Source organism: Oncorhynchus gorbuscha, linkage group LG19 (assembly GCF_021184085.1).
Source record: "Oncorhynchus gorbuscha isolate QuinsamMale2020 ecotype Even-year linkage group LG19, OgorEven_v1.0, whole genome shotgun sequence".
Classification (NCBI taxonomy): domain Eukaryota; kingdom Metazoa; phylum Chordata; class Actinopteri; order Salmoniformes; family Salmonidae; genus Oncorhynchus; species Oncorhynchus gorbuscha.
Genome location: NC_060191.1, coordinates 33,769,132 through 33,795,201, shown reverse-complemented (window position 1 = coordinate 33,795,201; position 26,070 = coordinate 33,769,132). Strand labels below are relative to the sequence as shown.

General features: G+C 43.5%; 2 protein-coding genes across 7 annotated transcripts; one reads left to right on the top strand and one right to left on the bottom strand.

Moving 5' to 3' along the window:
- Positions 1-576: 576 nt before the first annotated feature.
- On the bottom strand, positions 577-13,597 carry LOC124005056 (transcobalamin-1-like). 4 transcript variants are annotated; one of them, XM_046313933.1, is made up of 8 exons: positions 13,327-13,597; positions 2,780-2,815; positions 2,547-2,682; positions 2,279-2,418; positions 1,943-2,062; positions 1,705-1,846; positions 1,298-1,437; positions 577-1,069 (listed from the first exon to the last, which is right to left on the bottom strand). In XM_046313933.1, the coding sequence occupies exons 3-8, from the start codon at positions 2,579-2,581 to the stop codon at positions 927-929; spliced, it is 720 nt and encodes a 239-aa protein (XP_046169889.1). In that variant the 5' UTR covers positions 2,582-2,682; positions 2,780-2,815; positions 13,327-13,597; the 3' UTR covers positions 577-926. The 4 variants fall into 4 exon arrangements, with proteins under 4 accessions (XP_046169889.1, XP_046169890.1, XP_046169888.1 ...); XM_046313934.1 differs by having other exon boundaries at positions 2,547-2,679; XM_046313932.1 differs by lacking the exon at positions 13,327-13,597 and having other exon boundaries at positions 2,547-2,679; positions 2,780-3,193.
- nlrx1 (NLR family member X1) lies at positions 12,166-24,219 on the top strand. Of its 3 annotated transcripts, none has more exons than XM_046313929.1 (10): positions 12,166-12,343; positions 17,876-17,982; positions 18,106-18,226; positions 18,383-18,446; positions 18,824-18,933; positions 19,334-19,962; positions 20,204-21,633; positions 22,509-22,595; positions 22,930-23,181; positions 23,475-24,219. In XM_046313929.1, the coding sequence occupies exons 3-10, from the start codon at positions 18,127-18,129 to the stop codon at positions 23,833-23,835; spliced, it is 3,033 nt and encodes a 1,010-aa protein (XP_046169885.1). In that variant the 5' UTR covers positions 12,166-12,343; positions 17,876-17,982; positions 18,106-18,126; the 3' UTR covers positions 23,836-24,219. The 3 variants fall into 3 exon arrangements, with proteins under 3 accessions (XP_046169885.1, XP_046169886.1, XP_046169884.1); XM_046313928.1 differs by lacking the exon at positions 12,166-12,343 and adding an exon at positions 17,247-17,511; XM_046313930.1 differs by lacking the exons at positions 12,166-12,343; positions 22,509-22,595 and adding an exon at positions 17,245-17,511.
- Positions 24,220-26,070: the final 1,851 nt, after the last annotated feature.

Genomic DNA, 26,070 nt, shown 5'->3' with positions numbered 1-26,070 from the left:
GGTTATCTGTACTTTACTAATCATATTTTTGACAACATTTACTTCACTACATTCCTAAATAAAATAATGTACTTTTTATGCCATACATTCCTGACACACAAAAGTCTACATTTTGAATGCTTAGCAGGACAGGCATATCGTCCAATTCATTCACTTATCAAGAGAACATCCTTGATTATCTGATCTGGCGGACTCACTAAACACAAATGCTTAGTTTGTAAATGATGTCTGAGATTTGCAGTGTACCCCTGGCTATCTGTAAATAAAAATACAAGAACATGGTGCCGCCTGGTTTGCTTAATATAAGGAATTTCAAATAATTGATACTTTCACTTCTAATACTTATGTATATTTAAAACCAAATACTTTTAGATTTTTACCCAAGTAGTATTTTACTCAGTGACTCACTTTTACTTGAGTCATTTTCTTTAAGGTATCTTTACTTTTACTCAATTGCATACTTTTTCCAACACTACAAGGAACACATGCCTTTGCAGCGTATTTGCTATGGTGTCAGGGTAAAGCTTCATGAATTTTAAAGGTAATTCAAACAATGAGAGATTTATTTTCATTTAACATGTATTTTTATTTGAATGACAAATTGTATTAAAGCAAAACTGTGGCACATTTTCAAATCACAAAACAGTACTGATCAGGAGCTACTGTCTATTCCAACATGATCACACAATAACTTTTACACTGGTTGAAAATCATACTCACAGAAAACAACAAAAACCCACATGTTTATCTGCCGATTTAGATGTATTAAGCAAGTGAACTTCCCTGCTAATGAGTTAGAAAGTGACTTACGGTTAGATATGGAGTTAATTAGTGACTTAATAAGGTGTGGTATGGTAGTGACGAAGATATGGGGTTAGATAGTGTCTTAGGGTTATGTATGGTAGTCACTGAGGCAAGGGTTAAGCTTAGATTAGAAAACAAAAAAACAAACCCACCAAAAACAACAACACACCAGGATTTGTACAACTGCCACTTGCGGAGTTTGTGGTGAACTTTGTAAAATTCAGGATGATGCGGTCATTTTGTTTTGGGATGTAACAGCCAATACCTGCAGAAATAATATAAAAATAGAACAATGTGTGAGTAATTATACAGTATGTGCAACCTTTTGGTGACAGTTGTTATATTTTATGAATGTAAATAATATAAAATAACTCCTGCGTGCTTTTTTCCTTACTGTATTTCTCTAGCTTTGCAGAGAAAGAGAAAGATGAAGACAGAGAGACGGTCCGACAGATCGTATTGACCGACCAAAAGACATTCCATCACTACTCACCCACATCCGGTCTGATCGTGGTCCCATTCCCCCCAGTCTGAACAAGGAGCTCCCAGAAAGTCTTCTCAGTATTGTTCCCAGCCACACCATTCACACTCACCAGGAAGGGGCCATAGTCGGGGTACTCTGTATAGGTGAAACTGCAAAAACAACAGAATAATGAATTTATTTGAATTTGAGTCATTGTGAAATGCCAGAATACCACAATTACGTTTGACAGTGAACAAGGTGCAAAATGCAGTATCACTCCATGCCATGCAATGAATGACACCTTGCACTACATAATATTGTCTGTTCATGGTCACTGAAAGGTTCTACACAATTGCTCAAACTGTAATGATTTGAACGCACATTTAACAATCTACAGCATCTCACAATGACACAATGGAAGCTAGTGATCTACTAACTTGAATCCTGAATTGGTCTGCAGTCTCCTCATGGCACCGATAAGGACCCCTCTGAATGCAATGTCAGTACTGTAGGTCTTGTTGGTGGTGTTTGAGATGTTGTTGACTACCACAAGCTCAATGGAATCTAGTCTGGAAGTGTCTGTTGAAAAACCATGTTGCCTGCAATGTCAATACTGTGGTGATAACATTGCAAAGAGGTAAACATGTTCTAGAAGTTTAAAAAATGCTACATTACTTCCTGCTGTGAGGTTCCCAGGATTCGAACTGTTGCCACTCACGGAGTGCGAGCCCGAGACGAACTCAGTAAATTTTAGGATGATGCGGTCATTTGGTTCAGGGATGTAACAGCCAATACCTGCAGAAATAATGTCCAAATAGGTCTGTGTGTGAGTAGGTATACTGTACAGTATGTGCAACATTTGTGTGACAGAGGTGTTGTTATATATTATGAATGTCATTAATTAATATTATGCATGCTTTTCCCCTAATTTCTATCAGGTGATTTGTCCCTCAGCAAATACACCACAAAAAAATGAGAAAGAGAGAGAAGAGGATTTCCATCATTACTCACCCACATCAGGTCTGATTATGGTCCCATTCCCCCCAGTCTGAACAAGGAGCTCCCAGAAAGTGTTTTCAGTATTGTTCCCGGCTACACCATTCACACTTACCAGGAAGGGACCATAGTTGCGGTCCTCTGTGTAGGTGAAACTGCAAAAACAACAGTGCTCACCAATGACACCTGACAACATAACATAAATTCACTGACACACCAACTGCCAAGAATTTAACGAAACAGCATGTAACAATGAGCCAATTTAACTTAATAATCTACTAACTTGAATCCTGCAGTGGTCTCCTGCAGTCTTCTCATGGCACCGATAAGGACCCCTCTGAATGCGACATTAGTACTGTAGGTCTTATTGGGTGTGTTTGAGATGCTGTTGACTACCACCAACTCAATGGAAGACTCTGCTTAAATTGTAATTTACAATGTCAACTATACTGTAGCGTATAGGTGATAGAGATGACATTACAAAGACGTAAAGTAAATAAATATATTCTACATTACTTTCAGTCAGGATTCCAGGAACCAGCAACAGCAGAGCTGCGGAGAGAAAAGATGCCATGATCATACTCATCTTGTATTCAGGTCCTGTTGGAAGTGTCCAGTACTCATTTCATACATGCCGTTTTATGTTGAACCGGTAGCCACTCCTTATCTGGGGAGTTTCTGACAAGGAATAAAATGTATTTCCTCTTCCCTCTTTCTCAAGTTATTGTGTAATGTATGTGTAACACATGTTTTGAACTGGCATGTGGCATGAGTTCCAGGAGGGCTGTCCAACCCTCTTCGTGGAGATCTACTGTCCTGTGGGTTTTCAGTCCAACCCTAATTTAACACACCTGATTCTACGAATTAGCTGCTCAACAAGATCTTAACTTCTTGCGCCGAGCCATCCCGGGATCGTGAATACAGCCTCAAGCTCATTACCATAACGCAACGTTAACTATTCATGAAAATTGCAAATGAAATGAAATTAATCTATTTGCTCTCAAGCTTAGCCTTTTGTTAACAACACTGTCATCTCAGATTTTCAAAATATGCTTCTCAACCATTGCAAAACAAGCATTTGTGTAACAGTATTGATAGCTAACGTAGTATTTAGCGTTAGCATTCAGCAGGCAACATTTTCACAAAAACCAGAAAAGCATTCAAATAAAATCATTTACCTTTGAAGAACTTCGGATGTTTTCAATGAGGAGACTCTCAGATAGCAAATGTTCAGTTTTTCCTAAAAGATTATTTGTTTAGGACAAATTGCTCCGTTTTCTGCGTCACGTTTAGCTACGAAAAAAAACCTGTATCCAGGATTGTGTAAATCTATCCGCAAGCTCATTAGCAAAACACAACGTTAACTATTCATGAAAATCGCAAATGAAATGAAATTAATCTATTTGCTCTCAAGCTTAGCCTTTTGTTAACAACACTGTCATCTCAGATTTTCAAAATATGCTTTTGAACCATAGCTAAACAAGCATTTGTGTAACAGTATTAGTATTAGTATTAGCCTAGCATAGGATTATGCCTCTATTTCAGCATGCAACATTTTCCACAAAAAACAGAAAATAATAAAAAATAAAATAATTTACCTTTGAAGAACTTCACATGTTTTCAATGAGGAGACTCTGTTAGATAGCAAATGTTCTGTTTTTACAAAAAATATTATTTGTGTCGACTAATCGCTCCGTTTTGTTCACGTTTGGGTAAGGAAAAAAAAAAGTCATTAAAACGCGAACTTTTTTCCAAATTAACTCCATAATATCGACAGAAACATGGCAAACCGAAGTTTAGAATCAATCCTCAAGGTGTTTTTCACATATCTATCGACGATAAAATCCATCGTGGCAGTTGATTTTCTCTTCTGAAGAAATGGAACGCGCATGGACCTACAGATTACGCAATAATTTCGACACAGGACACCGGGCGGGACACCAGGTAAATGTAGTCTCTTTATGGTCAATCTTCCAATGATATGCCTACAAACACGTCACAATGCTGCAGACAATGGGGGGAAACGACAGAAAGCACAGGCTCATTCCTGGCACATTCACAGCCACATAAGGAGACATTGGAACACAGCGCCTTCAGAATCTGGGGCATTTCCTGTATGAAACTTCATCTTGGTTTCGCCTGTAGCATTAGTTCTGGGGCACTCACAGATAATATCTTTGCAGTTTTGGAAACGTCTGAGTTTTGTCTTTCCAAGGCTGTCAATTCCATGCATAGTCGAGCATCTTTTCGTGACAAAATATCTTGTTTAAAACGTGAACGTTTTTTATCCAAAAATTAAAAGAGTGCCCCTATCTCGAAAAGGTTAACTAGATGAATCAGATATGCTAAATTAGGGTTGGATCGAAAACCTACAGACCAGTAGATCTCTAGGAAGAGGGTTGGGAAGCCCTGCCTCAGAGGATCTTTAGACTCACTGTTCACCCACCAGGGGTGACCATTAAGTAAATATTTAGAATGAGGGCCACAAAAAATGAATGGAAAGTACAGTATTTATGGACACGCTTACAAACCAATCAACATATGATCAATAATATATTTTAAATTAGTAAACTGAACCTCTTGATTAAATAAAATGTATGAATAATGTCAAACCTAACCTACCTGGATTCACTACCTGTGACCTGTGGTAAGTTTAATGTAACCTGAATAGTGTCTCTGGTTATGTATACAAGCAATTGTTAGTAAATAGTGTCTATGGCCATAGAGGTATCTGCGCAGTGGCGGTCAATTCCGTGTAAAAAAAAATATATATATGTTTTTATTGCCCCTTTATTTAACCAGGTAGGCTAGTTGAGAACAAGTTCTCATTTGCAACTGCGACCTGGCAAAGATAAAGCGTAGCAATTCGACACATACAACAACACAGAGTTACACATGGAATTAACAAAACATACAGTCAATAATGCAGTAGAACAAAAGAAAACAAAAAGTCTTCATACAGTGAGTGCAAAGGAGCAAAATAAATTAATACCAGTATGGCACCATGTGGCACACCCATAGAGACTGTCAGAGGTCCGGACAACAGGCCCTCCGATTTGACACACTGAACTCTATCAGAGAAGTAGTTGGTAAAACAGGCGAGGCAATCATTTGAGAAACCAAGGCTGTCGAGTCTGCCAATAAGAATGTTGTGATTGACAGAGTCGAAAGCCTTGGCCAGGTCGATGAATACGGCTGCACAGTAATGTCTCTTATCGATGGCGGTTATGGTGTTGTTTAGAACCTTGAGCGTGGCTGAGATGCACCCATGACCAGCTCTGAAACCAGATTGCATAGCGGAGAAGGTATGGTGGGATTCGAAATGTTCAGTAATCTGTTTGTTAACTTGGCTTTTGAACACCTTAGAAAGACAGGGTAGGATAGATATAAGTCTGTAGCACTTTGGGTCTAGAGTGTCACCCCCTTTGAAGAGGGGGATGACCGTGGCAGCTTTCCAATCTTTGGGAATCTCAGATGATACGAAAGAGAGGTTAAACAGGCTAGTAATAGGGGTTGCAACAATTTTGGCAGATCATTTTAGAAAGAGAGGGTCCAGATTGTCTAGCCCGACAGATTTGTAGGGGTCCAGATTTTGCAGCTCTTTCAGAACATTAGCTATCTGGATTTGGGTAAAGGGGAAATGGTGGGGGCTTTGGCGTGTTGCTGTGGAGGGTGCCGGGCAGTTGACCGGGATAGGGGTAGCCATGTGGAAAGCATGGCCAGCCGTAGAGAAATGATTATTGAAATTCTCAATTATAGTGGATTTATCAGTGGTGACAGTGTTTCCTAGCCTCAGAGCTGTGGGCAGCTGGGAGGAGGTGCTCTTATTCTCCATGGACTTAACAGTGTCCCAGAACTTTTTTGAGTTAGTACTACAGGATGCAAATTTCTGTTTGAAAAATATTGCCTTAGCTTTTCTAACTGCCTGTGTATATTTGTTCCTAACTTCCCTGAAAAGTTGCATATCACGGGGGCTATTTGATGCTAACGCAGAACGCCACAGGATGTTTTTTTGCTGGTCAAGGGCAGACAGGTCTGGAGTGAACCAAGGACTATATCTATTCCTAGTTCTACATTTTTTGAGAGGGGCATGCTTATTTAAGATGGTGAGGAAGGCACTTTTAAAATGTAGCCAGTTATCATCTACTGACGGGATGAGGTCAATGTCCTTCCAGGATACCCTGGCCAGGTCGATTAGAAAGGCCTACTTGCAGAAATGTTTCAGGGAGCGTTTGACAGTGATGAGGGGTGGTTGTTTGGTCACAGACCAATTACGGATGCAGGCAAATGATGCTAACAAGCTAACAGTTAGTAGGCTAGTAGACTGGGTCAAGCTAGCAGTTAGCAGGCCGGGTTAGCAAGCAAGCAATTAGCATGGGCTAGCAGTTACAGACCGGGCAGGTAAGCTAGCAGTAAGCAGGCCGGGGCCGGCAGCTAGCAGTTAGTAGACTGCAGTTAGTAGACCAGGGCAAGCTAGCAGTTAGCAGGCCGGGTTAGCAAGCAAGCAGTTAGCAGACCGGGCCCGGCAAGCTAGGAGTTAGCAGACCGGGTTAGCAAGCAAGCAGATAGCAGGGGCTAGAAAGTTAGCCTTTAGGGGACTTCGCGATGGGGGTAAGTCTGTATGTTGATCCTGCTGCTCTTGTTGGATAGAATGAAGCTTTATTTCTCCTCTACTCGCTTCATAATTTCACCCGATCACATTTCTTTGCATGTTTTCGGGCTGATCATTTAGGTCGCTGCTGCCTGCTATTATGATAAATCACATGGCGAGGACGTTTGCTATCAATGTGCTTAATATCTAACAAGTGGGGAAAGGGTAGGGAAAACACATGAAACGAATGCGCAACTTGGCTACCGGCTGCAAGTTGAGGACACACACAGAGAGACACGTACACACCCAAAAAAGCTGCTCCTTTGAAAGTGCAGGTAGGTATTTTGCCAACATCTATTGTGGCATATTAAAACGCTTTCATAGCAGCCACATACAAACAGCATGAGCCCCGTTGATTTTTCGGTAATTCCTTTTCGCATCTAGGCGCTCTCCTCTCACCTTTTCCCTTTGTTTGTGTACTTCAGTGCAAAACACATCAGCTGTCTGTGACAAGCCCGAAAAAAAACATTCCAAGCCAAACCTTCATATCATGACCGCTAACTGTTACACACAGCCTACATCGTTGTCGCCATATAAGCTAACTTCAAGTCAACATAGCTCCTAGAACGAACGTGTTAGTAAACCACTACAATCGTGCCCTTATAGAAGTTTTGAAGCTGCAGTATCTGCAGTTGACTATGATATTCTCTCTTTCTCCCCTTACCCATCTGTCTATCGCCTCCTTTGAATTCCATGCTGTCACAGTTACTAGCCCTTTCAAGCTTAACATCCTTATCATTTATCGCCCTCCAGGTTCCCTCGGAGAGTTCATCAATGAGCTTGATGCCTTGATAAGCTCCTTTCCTGAGGACGGCTCACCTCTCACAGTTCTGGGCGACTTTAACCTCCCCACGTCTACCTTTGACTCTTTCCTCTCTGCCTCCTTCTTTCCACTCCTCTCCTCTTTTGACCTCACCCTCTCACCTTCCCCCCCTACTCACAAGGCAGGCAATACGCTCGACCTCATCTTTACTAGATGCTGTTCTTCCACTAACCTCATTGCAACTCCCCTCCAAGTCTCCGACCACTACCTTGTATCCTTTTCCCTCTCGCTCTCATCCAACACCTCCCACACTGCCCCTACTCGGATGGTATCGCGCCGTCCCAACCTTCGCTCTCTCTCCCCCGCTACTCTCTCCTCTTCCATCCTATCATCTCTTCCCTCCGCTCAAACCTTCTCCCACCTATCTCCTGATTCTGCCTCCTCAACCCTCCTCTCCTCCCTCTCTGCATCCCTTGACTCTCTATGTCCCCTATCCTCCAGGCCGGCTCGGTCCTCACCTCCCGCTCCGTGGCTCGATGACTCATTGCAAGCTCACAGAACAGGGCTCCGGGCAGCCGAGCGGAAATGGAGGAAAACTCGCCTCCCTGCGGACCTGGCATCCTTTCACTCCCTCCTCTCTACATTTTCCTCCTCTGTCTCTGCTGCTAAAGCCACTTTCTACCACGTTAAATTCCAAGCATCTGCCTCTAACCCTAGGAAGCTCTTTGCTACCTTCTCCTCCCTCCTGAATCCTCCTCCCCCTCCCCCCCTCCTCCCTCTCTGCAGATGACTTCGTCAACCATTTTGAAAAGAAGGTTGACGACATCCGATCCTCGTTTGCTAAGTCAAACGACACCGCTGGTTCTGCTCACACTGCCCTACCCTGTGCTCTGACCTCTTTCTCCCCTCTCTCTCCAGATGAAATCTCGCGTCTTGTGACGGCCGGCCGCCCAACAACCTGCCCGCTTGACCCTATCCCCTCCTCTCTTCTCCAGACCATTTCCGGAGACCTTCTCCCTTACCTCACCTAGCTCATCAACTCATCCCTGACCGCTGGCTACGTCCCTTCCGTCTTCAAGAGAGCGAGAGTTGCACCCCTTCTGAAAAAACCTACACTCGATCCCTCCGATGTCAACAATTACAGACCAGTATCCCATCTTTCTTTTCTCTCCAAAACTCTTGAACGTGCCGTCCTTGGCCAGCTCTCCCGCTATCTCTCTCTGAATGACCTTCTTGATCCAAATCAGTCAGGTTTCAAGACTAGTCATTCAACTGAGACTGCTCTCCTCTGTATCACGGAGGCGCTCCGCACTGCTAAAGCTAACTCTCTCTCCTCTGCTCTCATCCTTCTAGATCTATCGGCTGCCTTCGATACTGTGAACCATCAGATCCTCCTCTCCACCCTCTCCGAGTTGGGCATCTCCGGCGCGGCCCACGCTTGGATTGCGTCCTACCTGACAGGTCGCTCCTACCAGGTGGCGTGGCGAGAATCTGTCTCCTCACCACGCGCTCTCACCACTGGTGTCCCCCAGGGCTCTGTTCTTGGCCCTCTCCTATTCTCGCTATACACCAATTCACTTGGCTCTGTCATAACCTCACATGGTCTCTCTTATCATTGCTATGCAGACGACACACAATTAATCTTCTCCTTTCCCCCTTCTGATGACCAGGTGGCGAATCGCATCTCTGCATGTCTGGCAGACATATCAGTGTGGATGACGGATCACCACCTCAAGCTGAACCTCGGCAAGACGGAGCTGCTCTTCCTCCCGGGGAAGGACTGCCCGTTCCATGATCTCGCCATCACGGTTGACAACTCCATTGTGTCCTCCTCCCAGAGCGCCAAGAACCTTGGCGTGATCCTGGACAACACCCTGTCGTTCTCAACCAACATCAAGGCGGTGGCCCGTTCCTGTAGGTTCATGCTCTACAACATCCGCAGAGTACGACCCTGCCTCACACAGGAAGCGGCGCAGGTCCTAATCCAGGCACTTGTCATCTCCCGTCTGGATTACTGCAACTCGCTGTTGGCTGGGCTCCCTGCCTGTGCCATTAAACCCCTTCAACTCATCCAGAACGCCGCAGCCCGTCTGGTGTTCAACCTTCCCAAGTTCTCTCACGTCACCCCGCTCCTCCGTTCTCTCCACTGGCTTCCAATTGAAGCTCGCATCCGCTACAAGACCATGGTGCTTGCCTACGGAGCTGTGAGGGGAACGGCACCTCAGTACCTCCAGGCTCTGATCAGGCCCTACACCCAAACAAGGGCACTGCGTTCATCCACCTCTGGCCTGCTCGCCTCCCTACCACTGAGGAAGTACAGCTCCCGCTCAGCCCAGTCAAAACTGTTCGCTGCCCTGGCCCCCCCAATGGTGGAACAAACTCCCTCACGACGCCAGGACAGCGGAGTCAATCACCACCTTCCGGAGACACCTGAAACCCCACCTCTTTAAGGAATACCTAGGATAGGATAAGAAATCCCTCTCACCCCCCCCCCCCTTAAGTTTTAGATGCACTATTGTAAAGTGACTGTTCCACTGGATGTCATAGGCGAATGCACCAATTTGTAAGTCGCTCTGGATAAGAGCGTCTGCTAAATGACTTAAATGTAATGTAAATGTATTTGTGTGCAGTGATTGCAGAATAACTGCAGTGTACTGCGGGTGAACTGCATTTATACTGCACTGTAACTGCAGTTACACTGCAAAATTACTGCAGTAAAAAAATGTGTTATTTTGGACGTAGTATTTGCAGCATAAGTGGTCATACATGTAACTACCGTGTAAGTCTATGGAAGGGGGTGTCAACCACGAGCGTCCTCGATTTTGTATTGAAGTCAATGCACCAAGAGGAGGATGGAAACTAGCTGTCCTCCAGCTACATCATGGTGCTACCCTACAGAGTGCTGCTGAGGCTACTTTAGAACTTCATTGCAAAACAGTGTGTTTTATCTAAAAATAATAATAACGAGACAGAATCATGAGGATGTCATATATTGAAGCTTGGTTGCAAATGGGTCTTCCAGATGGACAATGACCCCAAGCACACTTCCAAAGTTGTGGCAAAATGGCTCAAAGACAATAAAGTCAAGTTATTGGAGTGGCCATCACAAAGCCCTGACATCAATCCTATAGAAAACTTCTGGGCAGAACTGAAAATGTGTGTGCTAGCAAGGAGGCCTACAAACCTGACTCAATTACACCAGCGGTGTCAGGAGGAATGGGGCAAAATTCACCCAACTTATTGTGGGATGCTTGTGGAAGGCTACACAAAACGTTTGACCCAAGTAAAACAATTTAAAGGCTATGCTACCAAATACTAACTGAGGGTGTGTAAACTTCTGACCCACTGGGAATGTGAAAGAAATAAAAGCTGAAATTAATAATTCTCTCTACTATTATTCTGACATTTCACATTCTTAAAATAAGGTGGTGATCCTAACTGACTTAAGAGAGGGATTTTTTACTAGGATGTCAGGAATTGTGAAAAACTCAGTTTAAATGTATTTGGCTAAGGTGTATGTAAACTTCTGTGTCCTGGAAGATAAACATGGGATGTTATAGTACCTGAAATGCATATGGTCCTATTTGTTTGCTGTATCTTGGTAAAATTTCAACCCATTTTGAGTCACACAAAATCGTGGTACGGATACAGCTGTAACACGGCTAACTCGTTCACGACCAAGTTAGCTGTATCTAAACTATTCGTTAGCAAGCTAGTCACCACGCTAGTTAGCTTTTGTGTTTTTTTCTTTGAAAGGAAAGGTTTTTACTAGCTACATAAGCTATCTTTTCTAATCTGTATTTTCGGAAACGATATCTGGCCATCACACCAGTTGCCACCGTCGGAGATAACCCACTAATAGCTAGTTATCTGACTCGCTCATTACTATCTTTATCAAAATTACGGATTGCATCGAATCCGCTTGTCTACCCTTATGCCATAGTGTGTTAACCTCAATTGTCAGCCATATTAGCTATGTTTTTTTCAAAGGCAGAGATATGAGACTGAATTAATTGTTTCACTGCCAGGCAAGGCTCTGCTGATAGCCAGGTGCAGCAGTGGTAAGGTGTTGGGACAGCTTTATGTAGGCCCTAACAGTTTGTTTGCACCGTTTGTTACCGTTATAGTGCAATTAATGTATTGTTTAGTGTTGTGGCTTTGCTGCCATGCATCTAAAAAACATGTTGTTTGTTTGCCCCACCAAGATTTACATAGTAAAATCGCCACTGCATGAAGGCCTATTGGATTTGTTGGCATTAACTCGTTTACAAGAGTCACAGTTTTAATAAGAAATATGTATTACGTTTAACTATAAAGTTTAAATGAGATTTATAGTAGAATACATTTTTCACCCTTAGATGCAATACCCTTGACTTGACTATAGCCTCGGGTTAAAGAACTGCCAGTCACCCAAAGTAGGCTTCACCATGCTTTCTCGCACAAGGGTAATGGGCATCAGGCGCTACATACTGACAGCACCATTTGTACACACTCAGCTCAGTTGAGGAAGCGGTCTAGTCTACTTTGCGCCACATGAAAATGATTGCGGTCATATTTTCTTCTTCTGCACGAGCATTTTAGAACGCGCAAATCATTCCGTATACTAGACCGAGTCAACAAAATATATATTGTATGTTATGATGACTGACTTCTTCTGAAAAGAGAGGTAAGCGATAGCGTTAGCAACTCTGGATACGTTAGGCTATCTAATGGCTAAAATAAATCAAATATTAAACGTCGTCGACTCAGTCATGAAAGTTTTGGTAACAGTTTTAAAAATAACATTATATGCCTCAAACTTGGCTTTGGCTACGCTTCAATTCGTGACTTATTTTTGTACGCATGTATGTTAACTAGGAGCATTTTCTCTCCCAAGGACACCGTCGTCAGGGCTGTCTGTCACTGTCTTTTATTATTATTATTTTTTTGTTTTTTTTGTTTTTGGGGCTGTCTGTCACTATCACCAGTCGACTGGGCTCTTTTTTTATGCAACAGAATAAGTGCATTTCGCCATTGCACATATCTTTCATTGAGCAACAACGTAGCCTGTTTCGCTTGCCCACATTGCTACAATGTATCAAATCAGAATTGCTGGGAGTGCGCATCGCACAGTTTTGTTGCGTAACTGAGGAGTAGCCTACGATTCAGAATTTTAGCCTAACGGTTTTGCTCGTTGAAGCAGTTCTATCTACTGCACTTGGTGTCTCTCCAATAGTTCCTGTAAAGAAATGAGGAATCACCCAGTTTACATTTTAATGACTATGCAAAGGGACATTGAACTATGCCAATCAAATTAGGTGTGTGTCCAGAAAAATATTATGCCCTTGTTCATGACTCTCAGTTCCATTACATTGCATGTAAGAGTCATTGGACGAAGGCGTCTTCTATACCGGGGAGTTTGTTAAGAGCTCGACCCTCGGTCTGAACATGAACACAGAAAGTATAGAACACCCAATTATCGCAGGATATCTCGGTGTTAGGAGAATCTAACAACACTGTGCAGAAGTGTAGTTGGATGGAGGCACCCATGTATGGATCTGTGCAATACGTACTGTAGCAGTTTAATTTTCATATAAAGGATTATTTCTCGCTGATGAAAGATAAAGGCCATTATGTGTCGAAAGTGGTATTGCAAGCATGATTATTTACGTTTTTAAACGTTCCAACGCAGCGTCGAAATTGTAGTTCACGTGAGCCAGTCGTGGGCGAATTGGGTATGGCCACACCATTCCAATCCCGATTTCAAAGGCAAATACAGAAGCCAAACCATAAAAAATAATCCATATTACAACCGATGTGTTGTGATAATTGTGTTGTTTCCACTATAACTTGTTAGTTCATATGCCTTGCCACCGTGTTACATAAGCCTAAGTGCGAGACAAGAAGAAACAGTAATCACGTTTCCATCCACAGTTTTTATGCGAGTAAATCATACAGGATTTTTAAAAACATGGCAGCTGTGATGGAAACAGTTCGTTTTGATACTACAGAATTTGGTCTTTCAGCTTGATGGGATCATTTTGTGTCTGTAAAATTAATTATGCGAGAAATGCAAGTGGAAACGCCTTTATGTGCAAATATTGATATAATAACCATCATATCAAAGTTCACTTGGATTAATGTGTTGATATGGTGTGTGGTCCTCCTCTCACTATGACTCTGAAAACCATGCAGTTTATTAGGCTACAGATGACTTAATTTATGATGAACATTAGGGATGCACTGATATGACATTTTTGGCAGATACCGATATTCAATATTTTCCTTGTAATAAATCAGTACCGATATTTAAAATGTTTGCGTCCATTCTAGTACAGTTCAATAGTTAACACACACATGGACGCAGCGGTCTAAGTCACTGAATATCCGTTCAGAGGCGTCACTACACTCCCTGGTTTGAATCCAGGCTGTATCACATCCGGCCGTGATTGGGAGTCTCATAGGGCGGTGCACAATTGGCCCAGCATCGTTCTGGTTTGGCCGGGGTAGGCCGTCATTGAAACTAAGAATTTGTTCTTAACTGACTTGCCTAGTTAAATAAAGGTTACACACACCACACCAAAATGTATTTTGTTTGTATTTACGTATGTCCCCATTACCAGAAAACACAATAAAAGCCCATTTCTTTCACTTATTTGCTGAGCTGTTTCGTTGTTCAATTGTTCAGTCGTTTCATTCTCAACCAGGATTTCATCATACATGTCAAGCCGTGAAGTTTCAGCTATGTCTGTCCATGGACACTCTTCCTCAGTGCACACTGTCCTTTTCCATCTTGTCCAGCTGTGTATGTAACATTTCACGTAAACCCTGTTTCTTGTCTACATCGAAGTAGCGGTCCTTGTACCTAGCATCGAGCATGGTGGCGACACATTAAAGAGGCTCAGAGAGAATGCCACCGAATCGCTTATTCACAGCCTCGAGCTTTTGTAAGGTTTAACCCCACTGTCTGTCGGCCGTGAGGTTGAGCAGGCATTTCAATGCCATAACAGAGGGTGTCATGTCTGCTGCAGACACAGTTTATTTTTAAAAATGTATTTTACCTTTATTTAACTAGGCAAGTCAGTTAAGAACAAATTCTTAGTTTCAATGACTGCCTAGGAACAGTGGGTTAACTGCCTTGTTCAGGGGCAGAACGACAGATTTGTACCTTGTCATCTCAGGGATTTGAACTTGCAACCTTTCGGTTACTAGTCCAACGCTCTAACCACTAGGCTGATGAGCTTTTTTATCAAGTCAGTTGTTCGAATGGCACTAGGGGTGTGTTCATGTTTCCAAGTTTCAAACATGTTCTCAAATGTCATTGAAATGGCAGCAGTTGTTTGAGAACCAGCACATTTTTGAGCATGCAATATGGCTTTCCTCAGTACGAAATCCTCGTCGACCCACTGTGCTGTCAGAGTCAGCATGCTCATGGGTCTGACATCGCTGGTCCAAATGTCAGTCGTGAAGATAATAGTATTGACGCCCATAGCAAATAGCTCATGGATGCACGTTTCAACAGTACTGTGTAACTCCGGTAGGGCAACATCTGAAAAATAGTGTGTACCAGGGCTCGACCAGCCAACGAAAGTCGACATCATCCACGACAGAGGACTGTTGATTGTCAAGGGGTTAATGGATTTCGCCTTTGAGTTGTCTCGCTGAAATGATTTTACTCTTTCAAATGACTACTCGACAAGAACTTGTTTGGTTGTTAGAAGTGTGCGCTTAGTATTTTTTCTGCTTTTGTTCTGTGTAGCGCTGTATTTTTCGTGGCATCATTACGTCATCTACTTACGTTAAATAGGTATTCACGTCAGCTTTGACATTGGTTTGGCACATCCGCGTTAGCTTTGACATTGGTTTTGCACATCGGCGTTAAACTAGACATCAGGCCGATGTTGGCATTTTTAGCTACCGATATATCGTGCATCCCTAATGAACATCACAGGGTGGTGAAAGTGCACTGTGATCTTGATGCTCCTTTCCAATAAATATCGAGGGTCTTATTCTGGTGACATGATTATCGATGCTTGACATCCGTTTGACAAATACAAATATTCTTACCCTTATCCATAATATCTCAGACTATACCCGCACAGCCTACCCGTGCTGTATCTGCGAGCTGTTGGCTAGAGCGCAGGTGCCAAGACCAAAGTAGGCAAACCAGTGGGAAAAAAGCCATAATTATGGCAACCTATGTGTTGTGATAATTGCGTTGTTTGCTCTATAACTTGTTAGATCATATAGGCCTAAGGCTGAGACAATAAGAAGACACAGTGGCAGAATAAATTCAATAAATCTTTTGTTTCATCGCCAAAACCGTAGAGAAACATCTGTCTGGTTAAGTCCACAAAACATATTGCATGTAACAAACAGTTACAGCATAGTCAAGCAAGTACATTTTCCTGTTATTTTCAGACTACTAACCATGGAGAGTTGTCGCAAAGAAACCAGGCGCGGCCTCCATTAATCCAGCACCATTTCAACTTTAACAGACTAAGCATAGGTGATTCGATTAAGACAGTGACAGCTAAAAGATACCGAAAACTATTTAGTCCAATCAACGTAAACTAAATATGATGTGGCTGTCCATTGTACTGATTTCTGTGTGTGTTTGCAAGTAGAAAAAAACATCTTGATTCACCCCACTTGTTGAGATAAATCAGCAATGCCATCCTCCTCTTTTCATGTTGCCAAAATGGTCTATGACTCTGTCATACAGTACATGCTTTTAGTTTCTGTTCTAGGCTACCAGGCTAAAATGCTTGCTCGCTAGCCTAACTTCCTTTCATGGGCAACAATGTGCTAGGCCTATTACATTTAGCTCCATGTTGAACTTCCATCATCGCAGGCCAGGGGCACCAATGTATACGTTTGTGGTTGGATCACAATCGACGTTATAATCATTAGCCAGTGCGGAGAATTAAGTCCAAATCCCTTTCTCCATCCATGGCTAATTTAGGAATGGGACAATTTTAGCTAGCCACCCACCGGATCACAACAACACAAAGAGATGCATTGACGTTTGGCTTCTGATGTGATTGGTGTGAAGCCAAATCCAAACGGGCTCCCCTTGACACTTGCATCCATGAATACACGCCACTGCACATGGCAGAGGTAAAGATGGCTGTAGTAGATGGCTTTGGCTAGGTCACTGCTGTTTGACTTGACTTGACACTTTTCCATACCCTAGCTTTAGCTGAAATGACAACCCTGTGACCTTGTCTTTTAACACAGATAATGTAAACGTCTTATGGGGCACACCAGTGCATTAATAGACTCAGACTGCAGAAGAGGCTGGTGGTAGGAGCTATAAGAAGACGGGCTCATTGTAATGGCTGGAAATGAATAAATGGAACTGAGTCAAACATGTGATTTCCATTTGTTTGATTCCGTTCCATTAATTCCATTGCAGCCATTACAATGAGCCGTCAGCTCCTCCCACAAGCCTCCTCTGATAGACTGCCCATATGTTTCAAAATTGTTCCAAAAGTGTTGAACTTAGGAGTGGCCGAGATTCCATGCATTGAGGGAGGACCAAAGAGAGTGGGAGAGGGATAGGTGCATAACTAAAGAAGGGGAGGGCCTTACACAGTGTAAATTAGCTGTGCTGAGTAGGGATTGGACAGGGGTAATGGTGTGGTGGTTTGGGAGAAGACTATGTTCCGGGACTCTCTCTCACATTGCCTCTAGGAGTGCATATCTCTTATTGCTGTCATGACTCAGCTTGTTTGGCCAGTCAAGAGCAAGCAGCTGGAAAGTGGAGCAGCACAGTCTAGCCTATTAGCTACATGTCTGATCCTGAGAGAACACAGAGGAAACGCATTGGGACTGGGACAAACTTTTCATAGGGTATAGTGTTTCCCTTCCTGCATGTGTGTATGAATGCATTCATGCGTGTGTATGAATGCTTTTTAGTGAAATTAGATTTGTGTGAATATGCTAATATCCGAGTGATAACCTACTGGGCACACATTGGTTGAATCAACAGTTTCCACATAATTTCGATGAAATTACGTTGAACCAACATGGAATGGACGTTGAATCGACGTCTGTGTCCAGTGGGAACTAACACTTACTTAGCTTCGATGTAACTAAGAGAGTGTTGACAATGTCAAAAACACTTACTGTGTAATTGACTTAGTAGGTGACTTTATGCTTTTGAGGTCATTGATATGATATACTGCACTAAGTTGAGTGTCATGTTGCATTGCAGGTTCACGTTAAACTACAGTAAACCAAGACCCACGGGAAACAAAGACTTAGGATCAGGAAGTGGAAGCACTGTTTAAGTTTCCTCAAGATGTAAACTAGTTGGAACAAGTGAGTCATGCATTCAAGCTTTCTTCTGAATAAATTACTTTGTTTCATTTTATGCACAACCAAATTAATCAATGAAATTAGAGACAGTTATTGGCTCATTTACTGATTTCTTTCCTTTGACAGTGTTGAAAGCCTACTAGGAGGATGTGGCAGTGTTGGATCGGCTCAGGGGTCCTCAGGAGGAGATGGCAAGGCACTCTCAATGATGTCCTCTCCAAATCTAACATCTCTATTTTACAAAGAGGTAAGAAAAACTGTCTGTGTAGCATAACAGTATTGTTATCTCTATATAACAATTGTAATAAATTGAGGGAGGGAATAGTTACAGCATACTGTATGTATTATGTATTCCTTATAACCACTGAGAATTATATGGCGTAGTGACTGTGTTTGTCTTTAGATGTGAATCTCAGCAGACTCGCAAGCAGAGTCCTCACTTATAGGAAGATGAGCTCATGTCACAGGTGAGTCAACATTCTCTTCCACAGACTTGTACATTTGACAGAAACACCAAACCAACTGCTCATTACCCAGACATTGACATTTTACAGTTCCACCCCTACATACAGTGTAGACAGACAACACATAGGGGCAGTTTCCCAGACACAGATTAAGCCTGATACTGGACTAAAAATCATTTTTTTTAATGGCAATTCTCTGTTGAGCTTGCTTTTTAGTCCAGGACTAGGCTTAATCTGTGTCCAGGAAACCTTAAAGTGCTAGTCTTAGTGCTCAATCAGTATTGTGTGTGTGTGTCCTGGACATTTGCGACCTGTTGTGACATGTAAGTAGAGAAATAGTCAGTGTTGTTGAGTGAGCCTCTCTGTGTCCACCCCCACAGACAGCTGAGGCTTCCAGGAGGACTATGGAGGAGGTTGAAATCCTCCTCCTATTCAGCCAGTGGATTTCATTCAAGATTTTTTTGCTCCAGTCTAGTCCATAATCAAACAGGTAAACCGAGTTTGTACATATGTCCCATCACGTAAGGTTGAAGCCTGGTCCTCGTAATTCACACCATCTGTTGTGTAGGTCCCCGCTATGTATTAGGAACTATAAGGAAAATAAGTATGCAATTAACAGACAAGTATTAAAAAGCAACAAAAAGCAAGGGCAAAGTGGTAAGTGTTCCATAACTGCATGTTCCTTACTGTTCTGTACTTACTGGTCTGTTATAGGGTGTTTACGTAGATTATAAGAAGATAGTTAATCCTACTGTAGGTAATGTGTGGCCATACTAATCCTTCAACGAGAGGTTTTGCCATAGGTATTTCAGTAATCTTGGTGCTCTTGATAATTCAAGAGAATGTGTTCGTTCATTGCTGTGTTTAAATACTGGTCGATTCCTTCACAGATCCCATTGAGATCCACAAGAAGAAGTTGACCTTATGGTTCAGCCACCTACCTCAGGAAGAGAAGCAGTTCGGGGGCTACTTCACCCCCGAGACCATGCACGTGGAGCCGCTCATCCTGGAGAGGAAGCCAGAAGATAGGAAAGGGCCCTTAATCACCCCTCTCCTCAAGCCATCCCAGGTCCCCCAGAGTGCCTCGGTCACCATGGAGCAGCTCTTTGAGCCCACTCAGCAAGGAGGCAGGGAGCGGGGCCTTAACGTGCTGCTGTACGGGGCGGTCGGGACAGGGAAGAGCACAGTGGTACGGAAGCTGGTTCTAGACTGGTGTGCCGGGCTCACTTTGACCCAGTTCAAACTACTGGTGCCCTTCTCCTGCGAGGACCTCTCCCAGTTATCCAAGTCCACATCTCTGAGAGACCTCGTCAGCAGGAAATACCTGCACCTGAAAAAGATCCCCATGCTGAGTGGAGAGAACAACCAGGCCAAGGATGTGCTGTTTCTGTTTAACGGCATGGAGAAGATGAAACTGGACTTCCGCATTAGCTCCACAGAGCTGTGCAGCAACCCAGACGAGGCCCTCCCCTCCGGGGCAGTGGTGGTGAACCTGCTCAGGAAGTACCTGCTGCCTGAGGTATTGGCCCACAACCTACATTTAGTCAGTTGCATACAGTAAAATGTGCTGTGTGCTAAGGAAAGTGCTGTTTAAGCAATGCAGATGCTGCTATAAAATCAAACAGAAAAATACAGTATGTTACCATTCAAGGTTATCAACTTCAATCAGGTTCAGTATGTCTATTTCCAACCCCAGCAAGTTGTGATGAAACATTTTTAGTAATGTACATGTATTGATAATTTAACTAATTTTTTTTTAGGCCAGTATTTTGGTCACCACAAGGTTGTCTGCCCTTGACCACATCCCTACAAAGTATGTGAAACGCTACGCACAGATATATGGCTTTAATGACCCAGATCGCCAGCGAGCATACTTCACAAGCCGACTGCTGCAACAGATTGGAGAGAAGCCGAGAAACCAGGAGGCCCAGTCCCTCATCGAGCTGCTTTACCTCAACCTACAGAGGGAGAGCCAGTTGGCGGCCGCCTGCTTTTTACCTTCCTATTGCTGGCTGACTTGTGCCATACTCCACTTTTTACATTTCACCGACGCCCAGGCACCCATACGTACGCTAACTGGTATCTATACCAGCTTTCTGAGACTCAACTTTGGAGGGGAAGTGCTGGACATGGGTGGGGCTGTATCTTCTCCAGATGACCAGAACTCATTGATGCTCTATGTAGTCCGCACTGTGGGCAAACTGGCCTTTGACGGAGTCTCCAAAAAGCGCACTTCCTTCTCAGAGGAGGAACTGGAACAGTTTGTGGGGGGTAAGACCAAAACAGATGAGGAACTGCGTCAGCTGGCCGTGTTCCGCACTGACGTCCTCGACTTCTTCCTGGTGCCCTGCGTCGAGACCAAAAGGTCAGAGCTTGATGAAAGGGAGAAGCGCTACGTGTTTGCCATTCCCGCCATGCAAGAGTACCTGGCTGCCCTGTACGTCGTCCTCGGCGAGAACAAGACGGCTCTGGAGAAACTGAGCAAAGAGGTGACCGTGGTCATCGGTCAAGTGGGCGAAGATGTCAACACGCTCATCAGCATCATCTCCAAGTTCATCCCCCTCAGAGTCTTTGCTGTTTTCAACCTGCTCAAGCTCTTTCCCAGCCTGTTTGAAAAGATCAGCAGCCGCAGCAAGGGCCGCATCGCCCGCACCATGGCGGCAGAGATGTTCCGCAGCGAGGACAGCTTCAACGAGGACGTGCTGGACCAAGTGGAGCAGAGCCTGCTGGGAGTTCACGGCCCTCAGCCCCAGGAGCGCCTGGACAGCCGGGCCTTCGAGCTCTACCCCATCTTCATGGGCGGCCTGCTTCACTACGAGAACCGGGTTCTGCTGGAGCAGCTGGGCTGCAGCATCAAGAGCACCACGGTGGCTCAGATCACACGGACCCTCAAGAGGCACTTGGCGGCAGAGATCGTGAAGTGGCAGCCCCCCGAGGAGCTCATGGACCTGCTGGTGCTCCTCTACGAGTTCCAGAATCCCCGGCTCACGGCAGAGGTCCTGCTCTCCATCCGCAGCATCAAGCTGTCCACCGTGCGTATGACGCCCCTCAAATGCTTTGTCCTGAGCTCTGTGCTGGCCTGCGCACCCACGAGGTACCACCTGGAGGAGCTGGACCTTTCTTCCTGTCACCTGACCAACGACCTGCTGACCATGCTGTGGCCCGCCTTCCGCCACACACACAACCTCAAGTGAGAGAAGGTTTGAATTCTGGGCCTTTAGTCAAGTAAACTTTTTTGTGTTAGGATGTATTTATATTTTTTTTACAAAGTTCTCACAAGATTGACCTCTTGTATCTTTCCATGGTAACAGTCACTACTTACCACAGTAAAAAGGTCATATTACGAGTGTATTTTTACCTATTACGTTACATATACCCTCTGTTCACCTCATTTAATTGTTATCATTTTCAGAATACAGGTGGTAAATCTAAGTGGACCACAAAGCCTTAACACTCCAAATTCTCTATTTACTGAAAGATGTCCAAACATGCAGAAATATTTGCCCTTTTGGCTTTTATTGCTTGTTAGTGTTTGCGAGGGAAGCCTTAAAATCATTAACTGCCAAGTGACATATCAGGTTCCTAACTTGATCCATCCAGTGACATTCATGGGTTTATTCATGGTAGGTTTGACATTATAGCCTAAATATGTTTGACTTGCTTGTTTGACTTGGGCATTGAGAACAGGGTATTCTCATGCTAGTAAAGGAAGGCGCATTGATAGTAAAGGGAGACTTTATTACCCATAATATATCCTTTATCTATTTTAGTGTTATTAGGTTATTCAGTCTGGCCGGCTTTTTGGCTGTGGTTGTAAAAAATTTAAAAAGCATGGTGTTACTTCATTAAGAACTGCAACATGGAGTTTAATCTGTGTTCAATGTCTTATTAATCTGGAGTTCACAAGTTTTAAAGGAGTGTAGTCTGTGTTCAATGTTTGTTTCTTTGTATTTAATAGTCGTTCTATTGACTACCTGAGGTTCGTGGATTGCAGGCTAACGCATGTGTGTGGGCGTGTGTTTGTGATAGCTGTGTATGCTTTTTTTCTTTCTCCGTTGTCTTCAGTCTCCAGTTTAATAGCCTGGGTCCTGAGTCCTGCATTCTCCTGCGAGATCTACTACTTGACCCCAACAGTACTATTAGATCTCTACAGTAAGACGCTGACTCTTTACCAAGCTTATGACCTTATTGCCTTTTCTATGGCTCAAAAGGTAGGTATTGGTAATAATAAAACTTAACTCAAAGGAATTTACCACTTACCTTAAGTATGATAACTAATACTTTATCAGTAAATATTGCCATATTAATTTGCTTTGGTCAGAAAGGGACAATTTCTCTCATTTGAGAATTTGCTCACTTTACACTTCAAATAAGAGATCCAAATGAGGGTTGGTCTAATGTTGAACTAACAGATATGCTGCTTCAACCAGCCTTCACTTGTCCAGTCTGAATGCTGATACAGTGCCCTGTGACTGTCCCTCTGTAGCCTGTGTGATAATCCGCTGTTAGAGTCCGGGGCTCGCTGCCTGCTGGACGCCCTGCTAGGGAACCAGTCTCTCAGACAGCTGTCCCTGATGCACACGGGCATGGGCGACAAGGGGGCCTGCGAGCTGGCTGAGAGGCTCAACCATCACACGGGCCTGCAGGAGCTCAACGTGGCCTACAACAACATCGGAGACAACGCTGCTCTGACCCTGGTGGATGCCTGCAGAGAGCACCCCAGCATCCACACTGTGCAGTAAGCTAAGCAGCACCGTACCCACATGTCCTGGAATTACAGTATATGGGGTTAGGCGGGGCAATAAATTGTTCTGTGGTGGCCAGATTTAGCTCGTGGGCCAACAGTTGCAGACTCCTATATACACACACAAAATGAACTTGCATGACTCGACCACTATGGTTTCTTTAATACTTTTATTTAGGCTATTTTCTTTTCATCATGCACTTATTATGCATTGTCTTTGTATGAAGTGGCGTTTGAATGTGTCTATATGTAGGTTGTGTATAAATCTATTCCATTGTGTTCCACAGCTTGTACCTGAATCCTCTCAGCAATGTGGGGAAGCAGTCCTTGTACGTGCGAGGAGTCCCGCCGGATCAAGGCGGCACGGGGCGGCGCGTGAAGGTGCTGGCCTCAGTCACCGAGGGCTCGAACATCTCGGAGGACTGGCACCCCATTCTGAGCGTCATCAGTAAGAACGCCTTGTCCTGGGAGCGCGAACGCGTCAGGGAACAGCTGCAGATCTTCCTCCGAGACCTGGAGTGGGGTAGGAAGCAGGCACCAAGCTTCTGGAAAAAGATGCACTTCCGCAGGGTGGAGAAGGGCGTCAGGCAGACGCTGCAGATGCTTCAGAAGGACATCCCGACGAGGACCGGTGGGAGTACCAAGTAATGTTCAAGCCATGTCTGCGTTTTTTATTTTTATCATGAGCCATTCATGAGTATGTTCCAGTCTTCCAACCAGAGCATAAACCCATGTATCCATCGCCTTGAAGAAATGTAGCAAGTAAGATGTGGGACAGCCAAATCTATGCAAAATGAACTAATAAAAATAAAATATATGAAATGGTATGAAACTGAAAGTGTCCTTTTCAAGACTACGTAGGAATGTGTTGCATGATCGGTTATGCAGAATTATGCACATAGCCATATTTGTTTTGGGCGTCCTTATGTACCTGTGTGCAAAATGTGTAGTATCTTGTATTTTCTCCCTGTTTTTTGCTTGAGGATGTCTGCTTGTGTTTAATAAATATATTCAGGCAGGTTTAAAAGGAAATGTGTTCCGTTTGTGTTTATTATTAAGTGTTTTGCTGTTTTAATAGGAACAATCAGTTGATAAAGTCAACGTGGATCGATACTTGAAAATACATCTAGTGTTGCATGTACTGCGAAAGCCATTGGTTGCAACACTTTTCTATGACCTTCACTAGATGAAATGCTCCAAGCAATGGCTTCGATGTCCTCATGGGACTTAAACATTATTTGATTTTTTAAATAGCAGGCTGTGTGCTGTGCTGCATCAAACAATTTGCTCACTCAAAAAAAAAAATATATTTTCATAGCAGTTTATCTATTGATGTACTTGAAGGTTGTCCTTCATTCATTTGTACTGAATACTATTTTGTGTGATATAATTGAATATGTTATTCAGTGCTTGTATTGGAAATGATAGACTTTGACTGTTTTGCTCTAGCACAGGATAGAGGAGCAATGTGAATCTGTATGTGCGCTTTGATTAAATTCATTTCAATTAAAAAGTCAAAATCAATGCCATTACGTTAAGTCTATTTTGAAATTCATTACATCAGGTTTAGAATGGACAATGATGTACTCGAGGTCCCCACAACAACACATTTAAATCATAGCCCTAACCTAGATCCTCATAGCATTTCCAGATAGGCTCATTGCTGTTTTAGTCTCATTGTGCCCATAATAAACCATTATTTCACCTGCAGTGTAGCACTCATGACCCCGATGACCTTACATTGACAGTATAGTCAATACATTCAACTTGTTGGTATCAACTCAGAGTTGTTCAAGCTCGCAAACCATTGTATGATAACACTTATCTAAGAAACCTTGGGAGTGTTTAGTTATGTGATGGGTTACCAGGTCTGGTCACAGGTTAGCTAAACATTAAGCCTAGGAGGCCTAGTGTTATGGTGGAGGAAGAAGGCGTTACCATCTCGAATGCTGACAAAACAGAGGAATCTTAACGTCCAAGAGAGTATAGTGTTTAATGTATATGTTTTGGCACAAAGCCTTTTCTCAAGACCAGTCTCCATTGTTACGACACCGACGTGCTTCTCCGCTTCACTAGGCTGGTCTTGCTTCAGAATTCGAATGAGTACACGGGATTTGTATATTCAAATAGTATTTTACGTTACAATAGCCTATAGGTATATTCTGACAGGCATTCTCTCTTTGAGTCAGTGTGAGTGTGTTCTAAAGTGTGTTTAATCATTGGTGATTAAAAGGTAGCCTTCTGTGTTATGTGACAGTGCTGGAAATGAATGTCTCTACCTTTTACGAAGTAACAAGTTTGATTTTAAAATGAAAATGACTGGATTATACGTTTGAGCATTTTTTGGGGGGATGAATAATGAATTCTGAACCGCTACTCCATCAGCATACATTGACTGCTGTATCCAAAATAAACATGTTGATAGTCAACATACAACATGGGCAGTCCTTGCTAGGTCTACCGAAAATAGAGAATGAAAAAAGGCTGCAATCCTGTAATAAAAGGCCGTCTGATAAAAGCTGTCCGGTCCCTCCACAGCTAGAATAATGACAGTCAGCAGATAGCTGGGAACATGACACTGCAGATATCACCACTAACAACCTGACAGACTGCACAGACCTCTCCTTGCCAAGAGATTGAATGTAGGTGTGTGTGTGTGTGTGTGTGTGTGTGTGTGTGTGTGTGTGTGTGTGTGTGTGTGTGTGTGTGTGTGTGTGTGTGTGTGTGTGTGTGTGTGTGTGTGTGTGTGTGTGTGTGTGTGTGTGTGTGTGTGTGTGTGTGTGTGTGTGTGTGTGTGTGCAACAGTCGAGCAGGAAGGGACAGGATGAATTCTGCATACAAATGAGAAATGCTCGTATAAGGGCTGGCATGCTGTGGCGTGTG